We start from the raw sequence: 27,755 nt of genomic DNA, 5'->3' as shown, positions 1-27,755 counted from the left end.
AAGAGAATTCTTCTGCATCGACAGGTACATGAAATTAATATTATTTCTATAGGAAGAGGTCCCTTGCAAATTCCCTTATTTGGTGAGAAAGACTTCACTGTAACATGCACATGCATAAGCACGCACACATTGGAACATGTGCACGTTATTGCCGCGCAAATCTCACAGAACAGTTTTTTCCATGACGCAAATTCTCTTTTCATGTAAAAGAAGAAGAAAAAAAGTCCCCCGCGCCCACTTTTTTTTACATGGGGTAACAGAGCGTTACGTGACCGGCGTGCAGATAGGATCAGGGATGAGGACAACTTGAACTTCTCCAGAGGGGAGCTTATGGTAAGCAGTTGCTGCAAGAGTCTATATGGAGCATGGCGTTGGCAACTGGATCAATGTGCATGCATGTGCAGAGACAATAGGCATACCTAATGTAAAGATTAAATGTGATTTTTTTGTTTCATAATAAATATATGCCCGATCAATATGAATAATAATACAATATACATTTTCTAAAAAACGTTAATTGTACGACTATCCATGTGCACGTACAGTGCGCAGTCAGGCAGTGATTGACAACAGTCTCTTGTGTTGGAATACGCCATAAATATTGTATTCATGGTTTGCTTCAGTCTTAGCCCAGCTTAGCAGACAATGAGTGATGGTGTACGTGTGCTGAATGCAGTGCCGTGGTCCATGCCGCTGCCAAAACGTCTCTCGGTCCAAAAAAACACTTTGTATCCCACCCCCAGGTTTTCTCTGTCCAGCGTTCATTCACCATGATGCGCGCTTAGTTGCAGGAGGTTCTCCCCACCCGGTCCCCTTTGCATGCCTACAACTTTCTAATGAAATCCCCAAACACTTTTTGACAAACATTATTTTTTTACTCTGGGGGTCAAGAGGGCTTTCGACACGACGCGTTTCTATTGCAAAGAAAACTACAGGTATGTCAGATTTTTTTTAAATGAAATTCAATGTGTTGTCTGATTGCAGAGTAAGTTATTTAGATGACTTGGCATTGTTGTGAAAAGTTGTGCAAATGTTGAACTTGACAAGATTGTAGATGTAAAGAAGTGACGCTTTCAGTCAATGGCATGGATGTGATTGGTTTAACAAGTACCTTTTCCTTCTGTGAAGAATATGGAGCCCAGTTCCACAGAGGGAGGAGCTGATGAGAAGCTCCTTAAAAATCATCCACCAGGTCTTGTAAGTGCTGATATTAGATAGAAAACATAACATTTTATAGTCACTTTATTCACTGAAGCAGATGCGGCAATTAAGGCATCTTTCCCACTAACAATGGAGCTGATCGATTTTTGATGAAAAACCCTGTTATTATATAGTCAATAATCAAGTGGTTTTATTGGCACAAGACTTAAAGCTAATAACAGCATTTTAAACATTTAACAGCAGATTCTTTTGAAAGCGAAACTTTCCCAAATGAAGTGACTTTTTGGTGACACTTTCAAGCGTCCTGTGGTTCATGGGATCTGTGTGTCCTGTGGATGCTGAGAGTCAGTGAGTAACATCTGGCTGTCAGAGTGACCCTCCAGCTCTGCTGTCTGCAGCTGCTGCTCCAAGCAGGAGGGTCCACTCAGAGGAGGTCAGCTCTCCCAACGAGTGCCAGAGAGGTCACCAGCGGGTTTATAATTTGCAGAAACAGGGGACAGGACCATCAGTGCGATGTTCATTAATATGCAGAGCACTCGCTGGCAGTTTATATCGTCTGTCATACTCGGATCAGAAGGCATGCCATTTTTTCCCTGCAACGATTTGAAAAGAAAATAGATTGACTGCAGAACTTAGCAGTTAAGAATATGTGTGGTGAGGGCTTTTTCTCTCCTTCTTCTTTCCACCAGCCTCACAAAGTGATACTCAAACATGGCCAGGAGTTGGAGGAAGAGCAGGAGGAGTTGGCCGAGCACCAGCCTCTAGAGCAGGAAGACCTGAACTTTGAGAGATGGAAGCCCAGACCGTTACCCCAGAGGACGCTCTACCAGAAAATAGACGACATTAAGACATACTTGTGGAATGCAGAGACCAAGGAATTCATGGGTCGCTCTGGGAAGAGCTGGAGTGAGTTGACGATAAAGATAAAGTTCTATGTTGTTGGGATATGACGGGGGAACGTTTGGATTAATGCAAAAGTATTTTATTTTGAATGCATGTGTCCAATCATTACAGATCTAATGTCTAATGCTTATTAATACAGTTTGAATCGTCTGCAACAAGAGCGGACACAGTGTTTGAATGTCTTTAAAAGATGCACTCAGGGATAGTTTTAGGGGATTAGAAATGTCTCTCCAGTCCAGTGACTCTGCTCACTGTGCTGTGAGTGTGTGTGTGTCCTTATGCTCAATGTTTACATAGGTGCATGGACAATTCAGAGTGGCCCGACAAAAACAGACTGCCTGGGGACGCATCCCCAGCGGGAGCTCACTGTCCCGGGCCTCGCATTGGCCAGAAATCACATTCCTCTACATCTTACCATGCTCTCCACAGCCTCTTTCCCAAAGCCTTGGTGACCTCATTGCTGAACTTAACATGCTCAAGGCCCCTCGTTTGCAGTGAAACACGTAGAGATGCTCTTCCCTTTTTTTTAAAATCATCTATAGAGCTCACTTTATTTGGCAGAAGCAACAGACTGGACGAGTTTGTTGAGTCAATGGTGATGGAGCATCCTTTTGGTATTCCAGGGTAGCTGCCATGTGACGCTGTTGAGCCCCTCCCTCAGCTTCACTGTACACAATGGCAAACATGATCCCACTGATTGTAGAGAGAATATCCAAGGAAAGTGTGTGTTACTCGCATGAGCTGACATGCCGGATCCTGGGCAGAGCCGAGAGCTCATTTCGGCTACAAAACCAGTGTGTGCACACTTGTGGAGGAGTGGGGCCCATGTGTCCAATGAAGAAAGGCTCTGAGTTGGAGTCTGTGCTGTGTGTCCTGTGAGACGGGTGTGTAACAGGGGACACAATACCAGAGTGGGGTGATTGGGGCTCCTTGGAGCTGGCCGGGCCTCTATGGCTGCAAAAGACCTTCACTACGATGGCAACCGGAGGTTCACTGTGTTCCTGAGTGAAAGGACAGCTGGGAGAATTCTCACTGAGCTCAAACAGAAAGGCCTTTGTGGCTCCAGGGACGCAAGGCTGGCTGTAGCTAGTCCCCTGTGAAATTGCCCGCACAGCAAAAGCCATTTAATTTAGGGCACGTTTGGCTTGATTAGTTGCTAATGGACTGTTAATTGAAAATTGCTCTTGGGTTTGTTACAGAGTTCTCACATTAGTTCACTATGGTGAATTTAACACTAGAACTACTAGTTATTTATAGTTATTTGCAAGTCCAGAAATGAGGGCAGGACAGTGCTTTTGTATGAGGAAACAAGTTAGTGACCGTCCTGATGAAGGACAGTAGCTGGAGCCCAGACAGACCACACAGTCTGAGCAAAAGGGGAAATTAATAATGGGTCATTGTCCTTCTCAACTCATATCAGAGGTTTGTTGAGAAATGCGCCAACTGTTATGCAAGACACTTTTGTGCAAATACTGCATCAGAAATATTCATCCTAATAGCTCTTTTTTCACTCCTCTTCCAGGCCTCATCCTCCTCTTCTACGCTGTACTTTATTCGTTTCTCGCAGCCATGTTTGGTGGCTGTATGTTTTGCCTCATGTGGTCTATTAGTCCCTACCATCCAACCTTCAATGATAGAGTGATGCCACCAGGTAAATAAAACCCCAAACTCAAACCACTCCACTGCATCCTCCGCTGTCACTTTCCTCTCGTCTCTCTGCACCACTGTCCTTCAGTCTCCTGCTTCTACTTGAGTCTCAGCACAGTTGACTGTCTCTGGGTCTCCACTGGCAGGTATGACGATGGCCCCACACCTAGAAGGCCACGAAATCATCTTCAACGCCACTGATCGCAAGTCCTGGAAGAAGTACGCAAGGGCTATGGATGAATATCTAAAACGTGAGTCTGTGGCAATTGTGGGGGATGATAAAAGGTAAAAGTTGAGGGGATCAGATGAGGTTGTTGAGTTTGTTTAAAATCAAGCGGGCATGCAACGAGTTAATCCTCATCTTCACTACCTTTGTCCCCTTTTTCCATTTGGTTCTTGCAGGGCATGCTGGGAAGGGAAGCCTCTTTGTGGGCAGAGTGCAGCCATTCAATTCGTTCTTTTTTTTTTCACCCTGCTTTTGTTAAGCTTCCTTAATCAGAGGCCTGAGTCTGGCAGGGTACTGCTGTAGCAAGGGTTTATTTATGCCCTCCTCTCTCCCTCTCCCCCCCTCCCTCCCACCCCCCGCCTCTTTCTCCCTACTCTCCATTTTCAGCGTATAACGATGGTCCTCAGCAGAGGAAGAATATTCGTTGCACACACGACAGATACTTCATGCAGGAGGACTTGGAGGAGAGCGCAGAGCGGAAAGCGTGTGAGTTCAGGAGGTCCTGGTTGGGTGACTGTTCGGGGCTGCAGGACCCCAACTATGGCTATTCTCTGGGAAGGCCATGCATCCTCCTTCGAATGAACCGGGTAAGACGAGCATCAGTCACCCAAAACCCGTGACGCAGTGTGCCTTTAAATGTACAAACAAAAGAGGGGACATAAAACAGTAGGAACACAGTGTGTTACCGGACTAGTGAAGCTCATGGTTTAATCATCCAGTGACATCTTGTGGCCATTTCAGGGGGAGGATGAACAGACATGGAGCCACTTGTGCACTACTTTTAGTCTTGGTTAACATTTTGAATGACATGTTATGCGGAATCACATTCTCATATATTTTTTTATACACGTTGGAATTAAAATCTTTGCTTGTAATTTGTATTATTTATGTATAAAGACATTCTCTTGCTGGAGTTGAACCAAGGAAGGTGGATAGTGTGTCCATCCAACAAAAATAGCATACAAAGGAAGATGAGAGGCTGACAACACACACTGACATTTGCAAACTACCAACATTTTTATATTTATGCAACATTTCGACCGACAAAGTCTTTGTCAGGCAAACATCCATGGGAGTTCAGTTTGAAGAAGGCGCTGAAGAGAACTTTGTTTGTTTCTTACTGTTCTTACTTTTCAATAGATTCTTGGTTACTTACCTGGCCAGGGCAAACCAGTGAACGTGACTTGTGGAGTTAAGGTACAGTAATCATCCACACACTCTTGCTTGTAATACTATCAAAGCGCTAATGTCTGAAAATGCAACAAAACATAACTTCTTCCTCTTTCAGAAAGGACCTCCAGAAGCTTTGGGAGAAGTCCAATTTTTCCCTAAAAGCTTTTTTGACCTGAAGTACTATCCATACTATGGGAAGTCCAGACATGTGAGTGAGAGTTTCATCTTTGTGGATAGAATATCCACAATTGTATTCAAATATGAAATAACATCCGTTGTGTCACTTCTGTCTCAGGCAAACTACTCTGCACCGGTGGTGGCTGTGCGCTTTGCATTAGCGCAGTACGACGCTCACATCGTAGTACAATGCAAACTGAATGGAAAGGGCATCATCAACGACTCAGCCAATGACCGCTACCTGGGCAGTGTGACCTTCTCCTTGGATGTCGGAGCGTAAAGCAAAGATATCGCTGCCAGCAGGATGCTCCCGTGACAACGAGGCAGGAAAATGTACAAGAAAAAATGATGTTGAACCATTATTTCCCATGAAATATGTAATTTCCCTCTCCTCATCTTTTACTTAAATATCCACATCTTTTGCTGTGAAAGAAATTCCTCGAGAAGTAGATATTTCCTCTTGTGTTTCTGTCGTATCTTTGTACCCTGAGCGTGCTACTGGCAACCCACAACAAACATCGCTGAGCACAGGACAAGTGTCATAGAGTGAGTTACAATTCCTGATATTTTGTAATGATTAGCAAGATTAATCAAACTAAATTACACTCTGCCCAATAGTTAGCATTTCTGGCTATGCAAATCCAATTATGACTTAAAACATTACTAGACGATTAGAAATATTGGTGTATCAGGTTAGATCGTGGTTTTGTGAGCACAGTTTTGTGTGACAATGTGTACTAATTTGTTTTGAATTATATTTTTCAAACATGTATATTGTAAGAATTATCTATCATGCAAACACTGAAAGCAGGACTTGTACTGTACTTACACAGTAAAAAAAAAAGACATAGTAAATGACTGCAAATACACTATTACTATATTTTTGTTGAATAGAGCAGTAATATACATTTATGATAAAGCATCACAAGCCACTTCTTGCCTTCTTTTGTAAAAACATTTGCTTTTGAAAATGAAATACTACACAAGACTGATCAATAAAGAGACATACTGTACTGTGAAATAGTTTGTGAAAGGTCTGTACCATTTAAAAAAATAACTGTTTTATGATAGTATTAATCTCTGTCTGAACTTTGCTACTAAACATGGTATCAATGTTGTATTTATTCCTATTATAGTTCTTATAATAAATACAATATTCTGGTATGTACTGTAAGTTTTCTTCCACATCAACTTTTACAACGCTTGTAACACATCTCAACTCTTTCACTTTCAGTAAAACTCTACAAATAGTATCATTTAGGAATGGTTGCTGTTAAACTTTACATTCTTTTGGACGTAAATACATGTGAAAATCCACAGTCCTTAACCAATTGTATAACCTTGAACTGATGACATGCTTCATAAGTCTGCTACAGAAAATTACACATTAGGAACTTCATAAAATATGGTTAAATACAATGTATTTGTATTGTAATGTGTTTCTGTTACTGGAGTTTATTAATGAGAGGTCTACTTTAGGCCTAACAAAGGGAACATATAGCTCATGTCTCTCCCATAACTTATACAACATGAAATATATCCTGACTCGTAAAAAAAAAGAAGCAAAGAATCTACAGCCATGCTAGCTGCAGTGGGGATTTGAGCTAAATGCTAACACATCTTAGTTTAGCTTATTAGATACTGTGAATGCAGTTAGTCATATTTGGTGATGATGATGATGACTGAAGTTGTAAAGGAGGTCATTAGAAGTCATCTTGAGGGGGACATGAACGGCTGGGGTTCGTACCTTAGTTTCAAATGCAGTTTGAATGGTAAAAATACATTCAGCCACTGTGGTTATATGAACGTCAGAATTCGAGAAAACTGTCTTGCCTGCAAATTTGAGGGCGTAGGTTTCAAGAAGTAAAACATCAGAAGGCTTTAAGCTGTAGGTGGGTGATTTCAACATATTGACCTAAGGGGGAATGGGGGAGAACATCGCTGAGAACATAAAAAGCTTCAACTGTCTCCTGAATGTGTCATAACAGGATATTGGACTGCGGTATACAAGTTGTTGAGACGTTTCACTCAAAACCACACATGTGAAGCTCATGGGGAACATGAGTATTTGTGTTACATTTAGAACCAATCCATTCGACAGTTGTTGAGATATTTCAGTCCGGACCAAAGTGGTGGATCAACCAACAAACCCACATTGTGGTCAACTCTGTGTTTACTTCAGGAGTGCAGGCCCCGTTTGTGGTAAAGACTTCAAAACCTTTCCAACATGAGTTTTATAATGACAGGAGAAATGTAAAAAATATTTCAAAGGACACCAAACAGTAAGGAAGGAAAGTTAACAAAACAAAGATTAACTGTTCATCAAACTGCTCAAACTAGACTTGAGCCTTCGTACTGGTGTGACCTCTGTGTAAAAATGCGTAACTGCCTGAATGCCAGTAATAGCTGGAGCGAGTCATGCCCCTTGTTGTAAAAAGCACACCGTTGATCAAAGTTGAACAGACATTTAGAGCAATTACAGCACTTCCCTCAGCCACGTGAGTGTTTAGTTTAGAGCCGTTAACCTTTGAATTCAGCTTTGTCACAAGACCCACAAGCTTCTGGCAACTTCGCACTAAAATTAGAGCCCTTAAAAGAATGACAGTGATACAAAACAAGAACGAAACTTTATTTAATTTGTTCCCCACTTTGTGTTAAACAAGCTCATCATTTCACATTCTTCCTCAGATGGAGACAAGCTTCAAGCGAGCAACTCAGAGGTGCACAAAACGAAGGCACGAAACTGTCGGAGGGGAGCGATCGAATGAACAGGACCGAGGGTCGTGGAAATGAAATGTTGTGAGATAAATATTACTGTTGATGTTACTGTACTATCGCATGAAGGGTAGTGCAGGAAGAAATGTACATGCAACCTAATTTGATCCTGGTGACAGAATTGTTAACCTTTTTGAGATCACAAGGGAAGAACACTATCATTGATTCACCAAACACTCAAATGTAAATCTTTACAGAGAAGTGTACATTTCAAGAAAAATAAATCTTCCTAATGACGGTGACAGAAACATGAAACAATACACATTCCCCCCCAAAAAAACAAAAATAAACTGGTCCCAATGCTGGTAAAGTGTCGTAGTTAGTGTCCCTTTCATCAAACTACAACTGACTGACTATTTGTGCAAAAGGGAGCGATTCTTTTAGGCGTTAATTTATTTTACATGAAGGTTAATACAACGCAAGAAGAGTGGCATCTGGGATGTGAATGACAACAGTGGAGCTTGCTCGTTACATTCACGTCATCAAGAATCAATGTCATTCATTCTATACAAGAGAGTAATTTACACATATACTATTATACAGCACAGAGAGCGAGAGGGGAAAAGGCCTCTCTGGGGTGGGAGGAGGTGGGCGGCTACTCACAGCCATAAATTTAATTTTCAAAACATGCAGTCTACAATCAAACGATGCAATATTGATCATAAATGTTTTGGTACTGGATTTAGTTATTGGCATTGAAGCAAAAAACAAAAAGGAAACCGCTGGAAGAGGTGGGATTCATTTTAAACTGTGTACGAGAAATAAGCTTAAGGTTATTTTTAGGCAAACAGAAATGAGCAGGAAATTTGGGATGCTTTCGATGCACTGACGGGCAGGGAAGGTTGTTTTTTTTTTAAAGAGCTGTGAGGGTTGAAAAGGGTGCGAGAGGCAGAAGCAGCTGGGTTGGATTATACGGACTGGTAGCCAGTACGACTCTTCCTCCGACCAATCAGGTAAGAGATAAGCACAAGGATGATTAGGAAGCTGAGCGCCACGCCCACCGCAATGGGCACCAAAAAGCTCAAATCAGAGTCCAGGTAGCATTCCTCAGCTGACAGACCCACAGAAACAGAAACAGAGAGGAGACAGACAGCATGTTAGTGGTTTTGGTCAGCTGGAACAATATTACTCAAAGAGAAGGATTTGGGATGTTTACAGTCCACAAAGAGTTAAGAGAGAACAGAGATCAGAACCTACAGAAAGTTTGAGACCAGAGGAAAGGGTGATGAAATATTCCAAAGGCACAACAAGGAAATCGCTCAAGATGTTATTACTTATTGGTGTTTGTGAACATTAACGTCATGCAGGACGAGCAAAGGAAATTCTTAAAGAAATAGTCAGACTTCGGGAAATGTGCAAAATGCTCAAGTAAAAAAAAAAAAAAGAAGAAAGTCTGCAGCATCTCAAACACCCCAAATGTATTCTTTATATTATCACTTTGATCCATTCAGTCAAATAACAATTGTAAAGCTTAGAAGAGCGGTTTCATTTAATTAAGTATGAAGTATGTAAGTGTGAAACAAATGTTCATCTATGAGCTTTAGGCTAGCTGTTTCCACCCCTTTGAAGTCGTTTTGCTAAGCTAAGCTAACCGGCTACAGCTTCATAGTTATGAAGAGTAGTTTGAATTTTTCTCATCTAACTCTTGCAAATTTCCCAAAATATCAAATTATCGCGTTACGAAAACAGTCAGCACTAAACACTACATGGAAATGTCAATACAACACTTGGATAATTTTTAGTCAAAATGTAGCAATTCAGTGGCTATCCTTTGAAGAGCTTTAAGATCTAAACGAGGAAAGGTTAATTATAAAGTCTCGTAGCTGGAGGCCATGTTTCTCTTTCTCCCGATGAAGTAGGCCAGCAGAACGATAAGAATGAGAACAAGCAGGGCAACTCCCACAGCTATGGGAACAATGAAGTTCTCCGCATCGGCCTGGCAATCCTCAGCTAGACGGGGGTGAAGAGAGCAGAGAGGTGAATGTCTTAGGAAAGAAGCGTTAAAGTAAATATTATTAATAGTTGAGGCATGAACGGCTGAAAGAAAGGCGTAGCCTGCTAACTGACTTTAAGAAGTATTTAAAGCAGCATCAGTTTTGAAAGAGAATAAACGTTTACTCAGGTGTCCAGGGCAGAAACACATTTTTATTTCCATGAATCTTAAAAGACTAAGAAGCTCCACAGTCTGTCACACACTTTGAAATCTAACCTATTATAGCTAACAGCGTGAGCGAATGGAGATGAAATCCTTTCTATCCACATAACAGACATATTAATTTATCATTATCACGATGGTCTTGCAGCACAAATTCCCTTTACTGAACACGTGTGTGTGTGTGTGTGTGCAATGTTCTCAAATAATGAAGGAAAACCAACCAGAAAGGGTTCTTAGCCGTATAAGCGAGTTATTGAAATGAACAAACGAGACATTTATCATTAAGCAAGGCACAGCTGTCATGATGATAAACCTGTTAAGATGATTTATTGAGAACAAAGGAGATTACGGTTGAGAAACACAAAACGTCTACACCAGTGCTGCAAAACCCATCTTTATAATTAAGGCAACCCAGTTTGTACAAAGCTGAAATAAACAAGACGGCAACAATTATAAGCAAAAATCAAAGCTCATATTTGATGTAGAGCTATTTATCAACACATGTGAAACGTAACTGGGAAAGCTAATTCTTTAAGCAACTTAATTCAAAATGCAACAATCTCTGCTCATATTCAGTGCAGTTCGCTGCCTGCTTTGCTCCAGTCTTGAATAGTTGGAACAAGGATAACAGTTACACAACACTAATTAAGCAACAATACACAGCAACTACCATGTGTAACATTGGTTTCTATCATTACAGAAATACACATTCTGGGGCTTGACTCCATCCCTGATACAAGCTGCACTATTTCCCTGACCTAAAAGCTCCCGTAAAAACCTGCTTTCAGCTTCTTGCTACATGAAAACAATTTTGTCTGTTTCACAGGATTGATTGTTTTTTCCTGCAATTTTGGAATCAAAATGTGACGACGGGTTTTGGGGTCGTTTGTTCTTTGCCAGCACTGTTGAACAAACTGATCTAAACACACCCACAAGAGGAGCTTTTTAAAAAAGGAGTGCTTTTTGTGCTTTCTTTCTGAGAGTTAGATGAGAAGATCAATGCCAGTCAAACCAACATGATAAAACATGCTAATTGAGCGTCAGAGGTGCTGGTTAGGCGCCTCTGACGGCATGTTTCGTTTGGACAGTGTTTCCAGTCTTTGTGCAAAGCTCAACTGTCTCCTGGCTGAAGCTTCACACAATATTCGGATCAAACTCTCACTAAGAAAGCAAATAACTGTTTACAAAATGTCAAACTATAAATACTTAAGGTCATTTTTCTATAGTTTCTTGTTCATTCGTGTTTATACAAGGTTTTCAGGGGCTTTAACGTCCCCTGGTCCAGCTGCGGGCCAAGCCCACACAGGTGAGATAATGGGACAACAGTCTCAACATAATGCAGACATTTAAAGAGCGTCTTAGTGCATTCACATGTAAAAGACATTGTCAGAAAAGACAATATCTACACAACAAAACTCTCCCTTTTCTAAACCTAATGCCAAAATTGGTTGTGTGAGAAAAAAACCCAGTTGATGTCTCTTATCTGGTTTATTCTCTGTGTGTGCAAATGTAAGAGACCTTTAAAAATAGCAGACATTTTGACATCATAGAGCAGGAGAAGGCACAGGTGTGATTGATAACGCTAACGAGGATTCGTCCGTTCCAGAACAGTTACACCTAAATGTAAACGAGACATCGTTAGCGTCATTAGTTCCACCTGGACTTACTGCTGGATACCGAAATGTCCTCCATCAGTAAAGGTCTATTTGTTTAAACAACACTTTGATGCCACATTTTTAATAGGATTTGAGCCTCATAATCAGGCCAATGGTTCCAATGTTTCTCCTGCTCTACAGGGGCAAACATCGGCTGAAGCACATTTCCCTCGACTACTTTCCAAGTGGAATAGACCTTCATCCTTGTCAATGACTTTCTGGGAAGAAAGAAAGAAAGCTGAAAGGCTGCTGAAAATTATTTCTCTTTTATAAGGTAAATAATTATGTGGATGAACAGTCAAACCATAATGAAATGAAAAACCAAAATGTGCACAAAGATGAAAACAAGTGGAAACAAAAAGGGAATGTCGGCAGAGCAAGTGCAGGATCCTTCAGCAACTGATTTAAATTGCTACACATCTCCTGATAAAGACTAATGTCCAGAGGCTTTTGTACATGTAAGAGTGTACCTTACATGCAAAGAAACTCTATATATTGAGTCACCTTTCATGTGATTATGATCACATAAATGAAAAAAAAAAAAAGGTTGTGTGGATGTTGCACTTGCTCATTAACAAAGAAAACACAATGAAAAAAGGAAGACATCTAGAAAACAAAAAAGAAACAAACATTGGGGGTAGACAAGTTTGGTCCTTGACAAAAACACCAACCCTCCATCTTTACTCCTTATTATAGTATCATTAAAAACCTTTGAGGCAACTGCAATTCAAAAATGCTCCTCATGCATTTCATGTTAATGACCAGTAACTTCAATAATGCATCTCGTGTTTTTTTTGTTTTTTTTCAGACTTTAGTTTAGATTTTGGCTCTTGATGATGTTTGTCAAGTTATTTGCCAATTAAACAATTGCACATGAAACCCAAGGACCAGGCTTGGGAACCCCCTGAGATTGATTGCAAACTGGATTTAAAGGGTCTGATATCCAACATAAGTCTTTCTTCGACCAATCACGTAAGCGATCACTACAATGAGAATCAAGCCAGCCAGTGCAGCGCCAACAATGATTGGGATTAAGATGCTGGTGTCATCCAGTGAACATTCATGGGCTGCAGATAAAAAGAGAGTTATGTCAACAGGGGGAACAGTGATTTTCTGATTAACAACAGCAGATTATTTGCCACCAGCTGTGCCAAAACACTTAATTTTTGTCTCGTAACACTGTGCTCATTTGAATGGACATCTTTGGCATGATAGATGATGGTAGATGCACTTCATATCAATGAACACATGCTGCAGGACGTCATTTGTGAATGAATTTGGGAGTGATCATGAAGATGTACGGTAGCCTGGGATGGACTTGATTAGAAATAGGATTGTCTCTTATTAGGATTTAAAGCAGTGGTTAAAACACTCAGGACTCCTCAAGGAGACCCAAGCATAAAATCTGAAGGGGGGGGGGGTCACAAAATAATGTCTATTTATTTCTAATTATGAAAGAGTATATACTTTAAAGATTGAGATTAGGGGTATCACGATTCTCCTGTCTGTTGTTTCTCCGTCATCATTCAGTGGCCGTGGTGTCTCAAAATGTGCAGATGCAGGCTACTGCTGAGCTACGCTGTGTCTTTGAAGTGGTGATGATTTTAATAAGCTCAATTTCATCGATTGCTGATTTAGAATTGAATTTGTGTATATTTAAAACATGTTCCCATGGTTGTTAGGATAACATTGGTAGTAATAACTAGTCTGAGACTTATTTTTTTGCTCCAAAACAGAATCGTGTCAGTGCTGTCGATCACTGAAATATTGTACATTTTAAAAAGTGATTGTAAATTGTGGTAACTTACAATCTTATCAAATAAACACTTGTTTATACTGTTAAATAGACTATACAATTGAATACATATCATTTTAAACTTGTGACCTTAAATGTTTTGTGTCCTTTGGGAAAATCAATTGCATTAAAAACATTGTTTGATCATATTATCAGACAAGAAATACACTTTTAACTAAGTAATACTGTGGCTACCAATTTTCAAATGACACCCAGCCTTAGTGCTGAGACAAACCAACAATATAATCCATGTTGTTGCTTCAAACACAGCAAAGAGCATCTTGCTCATTACAGCCTCAACAGTCATCAGCCACCAGACTCTAAACATGAAACACTTTGGTGTGGGTCTGTTTTAAGAGACATTAAAGAATAACCTACCTGTACTGAAAAGACCCTTCTTGACTCCGAAAGGCTGAACGTGAAGTTCGAAGGTGTAGAGGGTGAGCAGGCCGGTGATGGTGTAGTTCTGCTCCTTGTTACACATGTAGGAGCTGCCGACAGTCGCCTCCCACAGACTCAGGTTGGTGTTCGCTTCAGAAAACGCCACACCTTGAAAGAAACACACGGATATAAAAGAAGAAAACTCAACATTAGCTTGCTTCTCAGTGTGGTTCCGGGTCTTTGTGGCAGATAGGATTCTTCTAAATTACCAGAGCTCGTCTTTCCGGTGACGTTCAGAGCATGGAGGTGGAATTTCTTTGTGTCCTGTCAGATGGAAAAAAAGAAACAGAAAAACTGCATCAAAATAACATAAATTGGTGTGAAGCTGATCTTAGTGGATTTGTCATAGCCAGTAAAAAATTCCAGGTTATAATTATCTTAAAACCATCCTTTAAATAATGAGAAAACTTGACGAGGGAGGTTCATCAAACTTACATTGGCGAAAGTGAGCGTGATCGTCATTGCGTTGGACGTCAACACCAGCTGACTGCTGTTGACTCCGCATGAGCCAGAGCTTGTTGTCCCATTGGGCTCAAAGTTCATCTTGGGACATTAAAAAGGAAGAGAAGGGAATAAAATCCTCAACAGCACTATGGAAGAACATTCGTTTATAATCTGTAAAACAAGATTGCAACATCATAAGTCTGCGTGTATGAACATACCTCTACGCTGTTCAAACTGATCCGCAGGCCAAAGTTGACCATCAGGCAGGCTGTGCTGTTTTCATCAGGCTTGACGCTGTACTCCCCAGTGGTGGGAGTGGGGAGGGTGGGGGCCGGGGTCGGGGTGGTAGGCGGAGGGGCAGTGGAGTTTGTGACAGGAGCCGCAGGGGTAGTGGTGGTGGGTTGAGTGGTCGGGGCAACAGGGGTTGTGGGTAAGTCAGCAGCACAAGAAGTAACTGTGGGAGAGAATAGACGATGAATGTAGAGAGAACAGGCGAGATTGTATTACAGGCAGGATGAGATGTGACGCTGCATCTGCACTTACAGTTTTCACTTGTGCTGTTGTTAATGACAAAAGCCTGTATGAGCACGTTCCACAGCGTCTGATTGACTGACTCAGCCTCAATCGTTTCTTTACTCTTGCAAGAGTAGCAGGTGTCCATGCCGACATCGGTGATCTGAGACTTCACATTGACAGTTGCGGTGCCTGAAAGAAATTCCAAAACACGTCAACATCAGTAAAAGGCCTTTCATCCAACCGTGTGTTTTTTTTGTTTGCACTGTGAGGTGTAGAAGTTACCATTAACTGCAGATTTGGGGAAGACGGTTGCATCACTGAGGTTGTAGGAAAAGGTGATGGTGTCAGCCTGGTACGTTTTTCCATTGATGGTAAAGTTCACACTCCAGGAGTGTCCTTCACCAAAATTGAGCTTCAACGTTGAGCTTGTGTTATCACAACCACTTCCATCTGTTGTGACATTACCAGGAAGTTCAAACATCGCTGTTTCACTCTAAAAGAGAGCAGAGTATAACCTTATTAAACGTCATTATACAAGTATGATGTAAAACTGTTAAAAAGCTAATTTCACATTTCCCCTGTAAACACGGCACTAATTTTATTCTAAATTGTAATAGGCCAAGGACTGATAAGACAGATCCAGTACTTATAAGCACAGGCTAGAACATTTCTAAACATGTCAATGCATTTCTGTGAGCTGCTTTCTATAGCACAACTCACAGGACATAACAATCGCAGGATATGGATCAGGAAAACTCACTAACTCAAAATGCTGAACAGCAAGAATATATTTGCTTTGTAGGGACTGCCCTCATTTCCCCTTTCCATGATGACATTTGCTTCCACGTGAGTTGTCAGATAGTCACTCTGTTGAGGCTGACTGATAAGAAGGGAGCTGCTTTGCTAGGTTGTTAAACTAATAGCCTGATGTAATAAATATACCAAACACAGTCGGTCATATAGTAGAGCTTATTGTGACTAAGACCAGACACTCACCTTATTGACAGCTACTTCGTAGGAGACTGAGAAGTTGACCGTTAGATTGGCATAGAGGCATAAGTTGTTGTCTTTGTCTCTGACAGTCACCTCAGTGCCATGTGACAGCTGGAACGCTGAAAGGAAAAAAGGAAAATTACTCCATTATCCTTATTATAATTAATTATTAGTCCAGTTGAAAATGAATAGGTTCCTGTCTTCACAAACAATATATATTTTTAATTCAATGTTAAAAAAACCTAGTTCCAGGCTGTAAAATGATAGCACACAGCTACTTAAAGCCTGGGAATATCATTGTTTACCTGTCACATAAGTGTATTTAAGAGCTATTTCTGATGTATGCAACAATCACATGACCTGAATTGGACAACATGAAAACACTATTGTAATATTCTAAATGACAAATAACAATTCAGCCATATCTGCAACAAAGCCCTGTACCTTTCTACAGGCTTTGATATGTTGTTTACAATTAACAGAAGCAAGGCCAAGGTCCATTCAGATCTACAATACGTGGTGTGTCATCAACTCAACAATAACTGGCTGCTATAATCTCATTTACATTTATAAAGCAACTAAATGGATTATGTGATACAATAAAACATTTGCAGTTAAAACATAACAGAAAGCCTTCATGAGGTTACAGAACCTAATGTGTCACACCGTGTATCCGTCAGCATTTGAGAATAATAGAGATATAGAGGAAAACAACAGAACTATAAGCAAAATATAACATTTTGTCAGTTAGCGCATCGGATCAAGTAGCTAGCATAAATGTAACATTAGTATCAACAGAATAATTGAAAGTGGATTCCTCATTTAAAACGTTCATCTGAAACTAAAAAAGTGCTCTTGTTTGAAGTGATGGCGGTTTATATGTGTTATTGTCCGTTGCTTTGGATTCTTAACGTATTGATTGTGTGAAACTAACGTCGTATAGCTGTTAATTAGCTTAGGTTAGCTAGTTTGCTATCTAGCTACGTCACAGAACGTTAGCTTAACACCAACGTTTATTGTATGTTCTGGTTGTACTGTCACGTGCTAACCGGTGCTAACTGACTGTAAGCTGCCAACCGTAGCTAACGTTAATGCTTAAAATCTAAAAGTAAACAGATTGTCAATGCGTTTTATTATGACAACTGGGTTTCAGTTGTCGTTTTTACTCTTAACCGTGGTGCGTTTGTGGCTAACGTTATTTAGCCGCAGACGTGACTCAGGTGGTTTTATCATTAACTCAAACTTGAGTTTAAAAACAAGTGTTATCTAACGCTGACAATTAAGCTAACGGCTAAAATGGCTAACATCAACTGGCCAACACATTATGGTAATAAGGAAGTATAACATCAAAGCTAGCTTTACAGTTTGCGTTGTTATACATTGGCATGCAAGATAAATAGCAACCGTGGAGGAAAATGTAGCTTCTTGAGCTGCATGTGGTGATTTAACGGGAGTTATAGTTTAATGTTGTTGACGTAGGTAACAACTGGTGATCAAGCTAGCTTCTTTAGCAAAACATCACGACTCGAACGAACAGCCGACAACGGATTCGTTTTAAGGCCTGTGCAGTAAATTCACCCTACGAAACCACAGGTCTATACAATTAAAGACCACAGGCAACTAAGACATATACATGTATTTATATTATCGCAGAGCAGCATTGAGCCTGAGCCCAGAAGCACCAGGCCCGTAGTGTCCCATAAGTTTATCGGTAATCGCGTCACTTCACAGAAACAGATTTTTTTCTTCTCTCACTTTCTACGCATTTGATTTAAAGACAAATTGAAGGTGATGATACATACCGAATACAGAGGCGAGGAATAGAACAGATGACGCATATCGATACATGATCGCTCAATATTTTTGGAGTGTCAGCCACAGGAGAGGAGATAAATAACCCGATAGTATCGCTCAGTAAGCGGTGTTTGGTATATGCAGCTCAGCCGACTGTACCAGGAAATGGAAGTCATATGACAGGGACGGTCTCAGACCAGAAGGAGGTAGTCTCTCTTTTATGTACTTCAGTATTGGACTGTATGCTGTTTTGACCCCCAAGGCTCACGAGAATGTGTATGTTTAAGGGCTTCCTGCTTTCATACAAGACAGTAATATATGATGACAATTAATTAATAGAAGAAAACCCCGATTGAAACAGTTGTTTTAATCTGAAGCAATAAATCTAACAGACTCATACAAACAAGGGCATGTATAATCAATCATATTTTCCCTCATGTGTTGAGGCAATCCTCTCCCATCACCCCCACTTTTCATCAAGGCCAGCAAGCCCCACAGGGAGACATACAAAAAATATATATAGTGTGTACGCGGTATGACACCAGGGAAGATGGGGCCTCTGATCTCATTGTGCTTTTAGAATACTTTCTAAGGGTTAACAAAAAACCTAAAAAAGCAGTTGACTGTCAGATGAGATCATTTAAAATGGTCACTTTTGTGAAGTATGTACAAAGACAGAACAAATGAGAAACTTAGATGCATATTCTTGTACAACTGAAGTGTTTTAGCAGCTTGAATACACCCTATAAGAAAAGAAGTGCTCCTTTTTTCTCTCTTTTTTTTTTTTTTAGCACAAACTCAGCTTTGAACGCTTTGTATGTTCATGATCACAGCTTTATCAGGCCTTAAAAATGGTAAAAACTTTGCTGCAGGTTCACACATTTGACACCAAATTGTTAATTCCCTACTATGAATGTTAGTCCAACAGTCCCACACTTGACACACCGACTGCAGAAACAAGCATCGGTTTAATCTTTTGATCCTTTTTCTGTTCAACGTGTGGTACATTTAGAGCATTGTTAAGTGTGTCAGCAACAAAATGATGAAAAGTGACATGATAACAAAGAGCATGTTGATTAAACTATGGACAAAGAAGAATCTAAGTTTGAAAATAAATATTTTTCCTCTCCATTTAAAAAAAAAAAAAAAAAAGAGCAAACGGAACAACATCTGTGTGTCTTCTTTGCGAGTCCACGGTAGCCCGACTCTCTCAGAGGTACTGAGAAATATGGACAATATTTTCTTTTCAATGGGCATGCAGTCCACAGGATCACAAGACCCCTGACAAAAATCCTGTGGAGCCGTATCCATTCACATGTCGGTCGCTGGGTTGAAGATGATAATGGTTAACATCCATTGGAGCAAAATATTTAGAGACCGATCACCTCAGCCTGAATGGACCATCGGCATCTCTTTTTCTCAGTCACTTTTTCTTTCTCTAAGCCACGTAGTTGTACTGGTTGGGGTTCTCCTTGTCACGCTCCATATAGTCCCTGTCAATGAGAGACTCTATCCTCTTCTTCAAGTCAGCAGGCTGCAAGGGAGGAGGACAGAGAGGAGGTAGAGGTTAACACACGAGGCACATGCCGACATTTCTGGTTATTTTTATACTTCGAGGTGTGAGGTAACCGCAGTGAAAAGCAGATTCATGCCATGTGACATTCACAGGGTAACTCACCAAGTCTTAACTTACTAAATGTAACTTACAAGCCAGTTTAGATCTTATCCTGGTAGCTTTGTCTAAAGTCAACTTATATTCAACATTGTCAGCTAATGGGGGCGGGAACTTGTTGGCAGGAAGGTGCTTTTATGACACAACACTCAAACAGTCTGTACTTATGGAGATTCTATTCAATATTAGCTTATTGCAGAATGCAGATATTGACGTAGTTGTCGCTCGATAAGTAACAAGAAATAGCATTATAGAAATTCCAAATATACATCTGTGTGAATTTAGAAACCGTGTCAGTTTCATAGTTTGTCCAGCAAATATTTAACTTTAAAATGTTCCGCTAAATGCAAATTGTGGTCAAAATTCTTAAGGATTTTTTAAAGTATTGACTCTCAAAAAGCCAGTTTCTATAATCCTCAGAGGTGTTCTCTATAATTCATCCGGTGTAAATATTAATCTGGTATATTATGGATACAAATTAACAAAGTAACCGCTGCTCAAATACTAATATAAATCAATGAAGTAAAGCGATTCAGTGTTGTGTTAATCACCTTGACGGGGAATTTGAGCTGGTTGTACACTTCAGACATCAAGAGGTTATGGCTCAGAGTCTTCCTCATCTTCATGATCCGCACGATGGCGGCGTCGATCTGATACTGACGATCCTGATACACCCTCTCCGTGGTACTGGCTTGCTCCTCCACCTGTGAGGAAAACCACCAGTTAAAATAAATCACCAACACCTTTAAGTGAGGAAACGACTGCAAGAAATGATCATACCGTCTCTTTCATCTGGATCTGGTTTATTTTGATCCTGAAGAGCTTGTGTTTGAAGTCATCATTGCAAGAAAACTTGTCCCCGTCCTCCACGTCTTTGCTTTTGGGGATTTTGGTGAGGACGCGTGCTTTTCCACAAGCTAGTGACTGCAGAGTCCTGCGCAGTTCACTGTCCTCTGTAAACCAAACAGACACAAACAGTGTTTTTAGATCAGTGGTGCTGCTTAATGAGTGCTTGCCAACCAAACTCTGATGTGATCACACAAACCTATTCCTGTCGCCAGTTTGATCTCCTCCAGGGTGAACTCCTCTCCTTCGTTGAACATCAGCAGCACGAGTGTTTGGAAGAGCGACACCTGCAGCTCCTTCTTGCCCTGTTGTAACCAAAATCAAAAGAACACAATTAACATGATGCTGTATTAAGTGGAAACACACCAGAGCATTCTCTTATTAGTCATCTACCTCTTTAAATTCAGCTTTTAAGACACAATGGCCGAGTGTCGATTGCCACTGCAGCTTCCTGCCGCTGTGTTTGCCCAGGTAGAAGGTCTTGAAGATCTCCTGCAGTCGCACCATCTGGACGAAGACAACGGAGGCGATACAAAGCAACACTCAGTACATGTATTGCATGGCAGGTTATAAAAACAGCACACTTTTCACTGTTTGCACAGCACTGACCTCAGCAGGCAGGTGCACTTCCATCGGGACATAGGTCGGCCAGTAGCCCATCGTCAGGATGTTCACCGTCAGCTCAATGTTGCCGGGAATGTTTTGGCACTGCATATACTACCGAAACACAAATGGCACACATGTGATATCCACCTGCCGTACTTAATGTTTCTCTTTAGGTTATCTGTTCTGCTGTTTCTGGTGTCAGTGAGATGATGAAATATGATTTATGAAGCCCAGTGTGATTAATAAACACATGAGTTTGAAGGCTTTTTTCGATTCTAAAGCAATGCACGGTGGTTTGTAATAATATGAGGATTTCACAACTCTGGAAACTTCTCACAGTGACAATCACTTTCCTTTGATGCAACGATTGCAAACTTATGAGTGGAAATAAGTCATTTCTGTTAGGAAGTAATCCATCAGGTAGAGATGAAAAGATGAATCGAATTTGACAATAAAATAACATTTTACGTTAACATAAATGTGAGGATTTGCAGCTGTTTGTTTGTGATAATTACATTTTTTCGACAGTTGATCGGACAAAATGAGACATTTATAATAAAACTCAAACAAGTAAGCGATTGATCAAGATAACAATTGACGGAATATTTAATAATAAAATAAAATAATCTTTAGTTGCAGCCCTAATAATGTATTTAATTGCCCAAAGCTGCCCGTTGCCAGATGGCTTTGCGTTGTTGCATTGCCGTTGATCCAGGTTCAATGATTGTGTGTTTGTATTCAGTGCTTCTGTTTCTGGATCCCTACTGTGTGAACACAGAGGGCACACTGAAATGAACGAGGGAGCTGCATTGTTCACGTAGCGCGCCGGTCTGTGGGACAACTAAACTGCCGTACACATCATCTCATTGCATCAAATACAATGTTCACAAGCACACTCTTATAGATTTAACCGACTATTGTTGTGCTGACCTGTTTGAACTGCACCATGATGTCTTTAGAAAGCTCCATGTCCTTGAACATCCCCTCCAGTTTGCTGGTGAACGCTGCTCCACATTCTGAGGAAACACCAAAAAGTCAATGTGTGTTCAGGGTTAGGGGTGTCACAATATACTGCTATTGGCAATAAGAAATGAAATATTGATATCACGTGAATAATACACACAATGATATCGTTGCTGTGAATTCTTTTGACCAGGGTAATACAAATCAGATATCGTGAAAGCCCAAATTTGGAAAGGATTCCCTTTCTGTGATGTACTTCAGTGTTTTTGTAAAGAAGTGACTCTCAGGATTAAACTCACCATGTTTCAGCTTTGACAACATTGATTTTTCAGCATCCACAGAGGCGCTTTTTCCAACCAGCAACCTCTTGGCCAGATCCTTTTTGTAAAAGGCCTCAAAAACATCTTTTCCTAAAATGACAACACATTATTATATTAAGAACAGAGAGGGGGGGAGGGGCTCCTAAACTGAAAGCAGTGCGATAGTAAATATTACCATAGATGAATCTAAAGATTATCATGATCTTATCCAGCATCTTCTCCAGCTCTTCGTCTGTTGCTTCTTTGTTTCCCGCCCTTAGCTTTGAATCCACGTGTTTTGCTGTAAATAAAAGCATTTTTATGTCACATTACGATTAGATGCTGCTGTCTATATTTGCTGACGGTGCAGCAGTTATGAATGGGGGGAGGGGGAGGAATGCTCACTGACCTATGAGCTCTGCAGGTTTATTTGGCCGTTTGTTGATGAACGTTTCGAAAGCCTCCTTCATGGCGTTGACAAACTTCTCGTTCTTCATGAAGCAGATGTCGATGACGTGATCCACCTTGTCCTTGAAGTCGAGCAACTCTTGCACCATTGTTTTGTCTTTTTCTGGATTGATTACGATTGTGCTTCCAAAAGCCTAGTTGGTCAAACGACAGTTAGCAACAGAATATGCGAAACAATGCCAGAGAGCGCCAATCTTCAGACTTGTATCACTGGTACTGCAGTCATACCTTTATGTACTCTATCCAGTGCTGCAGGAGAACCTGAACGCCTCCTCGCACTCGACTGAAGAGCTGATAGAGAAGAGACAGATCCTGAATTCTGTTCTCATCCAGCAGGTGAGTCAGCCCTGGAAGGTCCCAACGACAGAGAGTCAGAGGTCAGAGTTCAAGCTGCTTTTATCTCACGACTTGAGTGTGTCGTCTGGCAGGCGGCATCTGCCGATGCGTTCCAGACATGTAAAGTGACTCGTGTACATTATTATTATTATTATTATTATTTACTGTCGTGTACCTTTTTGCAGAGTAGCTGTGAGATGTTCACCCAGCAGCTGCTTCTCCACAGTAGCAATGAGCGGTTTTCTGAGCGGGGGATTAAGAAAAAAAAAAAAAAAAATACAGCTCAGGTTACAGCGTTAAATAGCAAACTAATAACTACAGTCTACCACTCACTGTGTGCTCTGGTCTAAATATGTGATGACTCGGTCTGCCTCCTCCTCCAGGCGCTTGCTGACATGATGGAGATATTCTGGTACCTATAAAACAGAGGGGAAAGCAAATTGTGATCTACTCTACTTTAAATATACTGTCGAGCTTAAAACAACATTTCATATGCGCCTTAAGAGCTTTTCCTCCAATACAGCTGAATTCTGAATAACCCGGGTTAAACAGTACTTCACATAGAGCAGCAATTACAAATCAAATGAGGAACTTATAGATAACAAAAGACATTAGCAGGACCAGCATAAAATAGATAAAACTAATTTAAAAAAAAAGTAAAATCAAGTAAATTAATTCAGGGTTAGCTACACCAAAATCCTCAAGGTAACAGTAAGATGCAGTATACACTCAGCTGCCTGTTTGTCATAATGCAGTGTAATAAAACAGACGGTGATTCGGCTGTATGATCATTTCAGAGGACGTAGTTTGTGGTGCGGTTAAACTGCATTTCATCATACAGAGAGATGTCCCTCAGATGTATGTAGCCGATCCACATCGACATAAATGGGGATAAATGGAATCGACACCGTTCTAAAACAGCTTCAACAAAAAGTGAACATTATTATGTTCCTGAAGGTCGGACTGTTTGCAGGACTGTTATGTGTATCTAATAAACTGAGTGTAAAAACCTGGACAGGAATCAGAGCAGCCTTCACAACCACCTGGGAGACGAGCATCGCTCCACGTTAGAATGCAAGAACACCGTGAGTAACAAGGAGAAGTACTACATGCAAGTATTATATAAACTGTCCATCTATGATTAAGTAAATGTTTTTAGCACAGTTGGACTCGACAAGAGTTTTGTGATTTGATTGATCAGGTAAATTAATTAATGTGTTGTAACTATTAGCATCAAGATTTAAGAAGCTACCTATTTGATCAGCTAAATCTTAACTGTGCGTACAGTGCAGTCTAAGTATGTCGAGTTGAACGTCTATGTTTTAAGTTAGCCATCTCAAAAATCCCTGAACCCACGGTATCTCAGAAATAAACATGTTTCACTTTCACATTCGCAAACTAAATGTTTTGACAACCTGAAGGAAAAGATCAAGCTCTGAGCTGAGACAGTAAAAGAGTGAAAATGTGTCTCAATCCAGTGCGTCAGTAAGTGAACAAACGGCTTTAAAAGCAAAAGCGTTTTCAGCCGAGATAAAAGAAAACCTTCACTCCACTCACTTCGCACCATTTATTGAGCCTGTGCTGCATTCTGACGGGACGCGCTGGTGTTTCTGTTCCTTTGTGATGGACTTCATGTTGTGTTTTTCAACATGAACACAAAACAGTGAGTCCTTTCTGTTTTACTCTGAAGGAACTAAAATAAAAAAAAGACCTAATGTTGCAAATTTTAATGCTTACATATTCAAACGGGCCCTGAATAGAACATGTACCGTGTGATCAGATTGCCCATCTTTGACCAGGTATTCACTGAAATAAGAAACAGAGCTGGCCCAGACTTTAAGGGCCCCATAAATCACCTCTCTCTCCTGCATCAGCCTCTGTCCCTCTGCAGCATACAGCCGATTGGTTTCCTCCAAAAAGCGTTGCTCAAAGGAGTCCTGATAAATCTGTCAGGGACGGAGAGAACGCAGGTTTCATTAAAGCCATTTGTCAAGAAGAAGCCGACATCTCATCAAACCCCTGTGCGGGTGATGATCACAAACAACACAGCTGCAAGAGCCACACTTTTCTCGTAGTACAGGACAAAGATGCAGGCTTTCACACTCATGTGTGGACCGTTATTAAAACAATAATTTAAAAGCGGTACACGCTCGGTTACCTGCAGGTCGGAGAGCATGCTCAGCAGGCTCCTCAGCAGGCTGCGGTCTATCGCCTCCCCGTTCCGCTCCCTCTCGATGAGCAGCAGAATCCCGTCGATGGTTTTACTCTGGACCTTCGGGTCACTGATGATGTAGAACCTGAACAGCTCCAGGCCCATGTCCCTGCAGACCAGAGAACGCTCGTTCAAAACAAACAGAAATCAGCCTCACACTACCGCAGAACAGCTGACATCAGGGATCACTCACCAGATCGATGGCAGCATTGAATTTTGTAAAACATAGGTGCGGTCCAAAAACAAAAATATACTCCTAATCATGATCTGTGAAAAACAAACAAACAATCAGTTAGAAAGCAGCACTACTGACGATTTCATACAGTCTGAGAAAATAAGCCTGATCTTGTCTTCACAATACATTTCTCTCTCAAAAGTAACACAACAAGTGCAATACTAAAACAGTGGAACAACCATTTAACAAACAAACCGCATGGAAAGGGAGGTTGTGTCAACACTTTCAAGGGATAAACGTACCATTTGTCTGCAGTGATCCTTCCAGCACTTGTCAATTTTCTTTAGGAAGAGCACACTGTCCAGGGCATCCGTATGAACAGTGTTAAGGAAAAAGATAAACACTGAGCTATACAAAAGCAGGTAAAGATCTATAGACAGAAATTGAAGACGAGTATAAACTGTGAAGGATATTCTCTGAATTGATCAATTTGTGCCTTGATGTGGTCTTCACACACGGCCCTCAGCTGTTTGTAAAGCTTGGCAGATATCTTATGGGAGCACAGGTTCTCAACAGCCTGAGGGGACAAAAGAAAGAGTAAAAAAAAACAGACATTCCCTCTACGGACGAGCTTCCTCTGGGAGGCCAACAGGTCTGTGGTGATACCTGATAGAGCTCCTCTAGATTGTACTTGATTGAAGTGCTGTTCTGTATCGCCTCCACCGCCTCCTTCAGCTTCTGCCAGGTCTCCTGCGTGTAGTTCTCGGGCAATTTGGGCTTTTCTGTGTGCAGAACGAAAACACAAACAGCTGTGATGAGACTGTAAACTTAAGCAGGCCCAGAACCACAGACAGTGGACCTCATTGGACCACAATGCTGCGGTGGAACCAGTGATAACATAAAACATGCGTTTATGACTTCAAATATAGCATGATGATGGTGAAGTCTATTATCTTGTTATTAGACATGATATTGTCTGAATTATTTTATAATTATTGAATATTGATAATATTCAATAAGTCTCAGCTTGTTTATAGTCTTATTAGCAACTACTGAAAGGATGTAAATAACTTTTTTTGGACTGTCTTAGTTATGTTAATGAGCGCCTCTGCTTAATTAATTGATAACGTCCCCCCAAATATTTACTATCTACAGTTCTTCTGACTGAACTGTGATGGTGGAAGCATTCACTGCTCTCTGACTCAGCTAAGTTTACACTATTTTAATATTTAAAATGGAAAAGCAGCCTTCAGGAATAAAGAACAGAACACAGAGACCTGGTCTCATGTCCCAGTCTGACCATGCATATAACCACAGTGCATGGGGACTTTGTTTACTGCTGTCGGTGCATGTTTTGAAGCTTGCATCACATCATCCACCAGAGTGTATATCTGCTACCTTTGAAGTTCTTGATGACTAGTTTCTTGGCGGCACCAGGTTTACTGTTGGAGAAGATGCCGGAGCCTGCGGGCTTCGTCAGTCCGTTCGCATGGTGCCCCATGAACACGGCTTTGCTTTTGTTATTGGAGCACGAAGCAGCAGCGGCGGCGGCAGCAGCAGCAGCCTCCTCAGCCATTTTCACATCCAGTCCAATGAAATCCACCGAATCGTCAAACCTCAACTTCTTCTGGATGTGCAGCGGCGTGGGAGAGGAGGAGGAGGAGGAGGAGGAGGAAGAAGAGGAGGAATTCAGGGTCTTGAGAGGCGAAGAAGAGATGGTGTCGGTAGTGTCGTCCCTCTCGGAGCCGTTTATTTTCCTCTTCTTCGGAGATGTGATGTTACCGCTGTCGGGTTTGACATCAGTAGCCGCTGCTCTAGCCTCCTGGGTTGGCGGTGGTGGGGGATTAGGGGAAGATAAACCTGTTGGAAACATGAAAAAACGGGGAATACTGATTCTCAACAGTCAAGTCTTCTGGTGCGAAACTTCCAGGCTTGCTGGGAGATGAGCTCAGTGTCCGCGAGCTTTAAACGTTATCTATCTTAACGCGGATATGTTGTTTCCCCCTCCAGTGCTTTATCCAGTATAAAACAGATAATAAAGTGTAAACTACACAGATCCACTTGAACCGAGCCTGGTCTCTTTCTTGTTATTGCTGGCAGGAGAAGAAAGATGGTTGGCTATTGCTTCCTCTTTTTGCCTCTCGTGTCCCAACCGCGTTGTGCTGTCGTTCAGTGAGAGCGGTTAACTGAAGCGGCCGTTAACGATGATTATTCACAGAATAAATGTAGCTACAGCAAAAAAATAGGCTCACATGATACTAAAAACAGCCGTTGGTAAACACGGGGGGAAAAATCGCTCATAAAAGATAGTCGGTGACCCCAC

The 27,755-nt window shown here is 41.1% G+C and overlaps 3 protein-coding genes across 4 annotated transcripts; 1 reads left to right on the top strand and 2 right to left on the bottom strand.

Annotated features, from left to right (window-relative positions):
- Window positions 1-262: 262 nt before the first annotated feature.
- Window positions 263-6,462, top strand: atp1b4 (ATPase Na+/K+ transporting subunit beta 4). The gene is made up of 10 exons (XM_079168081.1): window positions 263-333; window positions 892-935; window positions 1,129-1,197; window positions 1,851-2,067; window positions 3,587-3,715; window positions 3,858-3,962; window positions 4,325-4,524; window positions 5,078-5,134; window positions 5,226-5,318; window positions 5,406-6,462. Exons 3-10 carry the CDS (start codon window positions 1,132-1,134, stop codon window positions 5,565-5,567), a joined length of 1,029 nt encoding a protein of 342 aa, XP_079024207.1. The 5' UTR covers window positions 263-333; window positions 892-935; window positions 1,129-1,131; the 3' UTR covers window positions 5,568-6,462.
- Window positions 6,463-7,902: 1,440 nt separating this feature from the next.
- Window positions 7,903-18,003, bottom strand: lamp2 (lysosomal-associated membrane protein 2). 2 transcript variants are annotated; one of them, XM_079167382.1, is made up of 9 exons: window positions 17,864-18,003; window positions 16,065-16,180; window positions 15,351-15,561; window positions 15,096-15,257; window positions 14,771-15,006; window positions 14,544-14,651; window positions 14,318-14,372; window positions 14,046-14,216; window positions 7,903-10,012 (listed from the first exon to the last, which is right to left on the bottom strand). In XM_079167382.1, exons 1-9 carry the CDS (start codon window positions 17,907-17,909, stop codon window positions 9,870-9,872), a joined length of 1,248 nt encoding a protein of 415 aa, XP_079023508.1. In that variant the 5' UTR covers window positions 17,910-18,003; the 3' UTR covers window positions 7,903-9,869. The 2 variants fall into 2 exon arrangements, with proteins under 2 accessions (XP_079023508.1, XP_079023509.1); XM_079167383.1 differs by lacking the exon at window positions 7,903-10,012 and adding an exon at window positions 10,188-12,939.
- Window positions 18,004-18,202: 199 nt separating this feature from the next.
- Window positions 18,203-27,563, bottom strand: cul4b (cullin 4B). Its single transcript, XM_079167424.1, has 20 exons — window positions 26,831-27,563; window positions 26,099-26,214; window positions 25,906-26,009; window positions 25,735-25,804; window positions 25,451-25,524; window positions 25,204-25,366; window positions 24,902-24,991; window positions 23,379-23,461; window positions 23,221-23,288; window positions 22,938-23,056; window positions 22,651-22,843; window positions 22,438-22,542; window positions 22,242-22,352; window positions 21,910-21,995; window positions 20,983-21,090; window positions 20,767-20,880; window positions 20,573-20,678; window positions 20,308-20,480; window positions 20,079-20,231; window positions 18,203-19,389 (listed from the first exon to the last, which is right to left on the bottom strand). The coding sequence occupies exons 1-20, from the start codon at window positions 27,303-27,305 to the stop codon at window positions 19,294-19,296; spliced, it is 2,607 nt and encodes an 868-aa protein (XP_079023550.1). The 5' UTR covers window positions 27,306-27,563; the 3' UTR covers window positions 18,203-19,293.
- Between the last annotated feature and the right edge of the window lie 192 nt (window positions 27,564-27,755).

Source organism: Pholis gunnellus, assembly GCF_910591455.1.
Source record: "Pholis gunnellus genome assembly, chromosome: 10".
NCBI classification, from domain to species: Eukaryota; Metazoa; Chordata; class Actinopteri; order Perciformes; family Pholidae; genus Pholis; species Pholis gunnellus.
This window is presented reverse-complemented; position numbering and strand designations above follow the sequence as displayed.

What these genes read in the sequence shown, in the direction of transcription:
- atp1b4 (XM_079168081.1), top strand. Translation starts at nt 1,132, where the DNA reads ATGGAGCCCAGTTCCACAGAGGGAGGAGCTGATGAGAAGCTCCTTAAA. An exon ending in TATGGATGAATATCTAAAAC is followed by an intron (nt 3,963 to 4,324) that starts GTGAGTCTGTGG and finishes CTCCATTTTCAG; the next exon opens with CGTATAACGATGGTCCTCAG. An exon ending in ACTATGGGAAGTCCAGACAT is followed by an intron (nt 5,319 to 5,405) that starts GTGAGTGAGAGT and finishes CTTCTGTCTCAG; the next exon opens with GCAAACTACTCTGCACCGGT.
- lamp2 (XM_079167382.1), bottom strand. Translation starts at nt 17,909, where the DNA reads ATGTATCGATATGCGTCATCTGTTCTATTCCTCGCCTCTGTATTCG. An exon ending in CCCCAAATCTGCAGTTAATG is followed by an intron (nt 15,258 to 15,350) that starts GTAACTTCTACA and finishes AATTTCTTTCAG; the next exon opens with GCACCGCAACTGTCAATGTG. An exon ending in GAAGGGTCTTTTCAGTACAG is followed by an intron (nt 10,013 to 14,045) that starts GTAGGTTATTCT and finishes ACCCCCGTCTAG; the next exon opens with CTGAGGATTGCCAGGCCGAT.
- cul4b (XM_079167424.1), bottom strand. Translation starts at nt 27,305, where the DNA reads ATGTTTCCAACAGGTTTATCTTCCCCTAATCCCCCACCACCGCCAACC. An exon ending in ACTGGATAGAGTACATAAAG is followed by an intron (nt 22,844 to 22,937) that starts GTATGACTGCAG and finishes TTGACCAACTAG; the next exon opens with GCTTTTGGAAGCACAATCGT. An exon ending in GTTGTCAAAGCTGAAACATG is followed by an intron (nt 21,996 to 22,241) that starts GTGAGTTTAATC and finishes GTGTTTCCTCAG; the next exon opens with AATGTGGAGCAGCGTTCACC.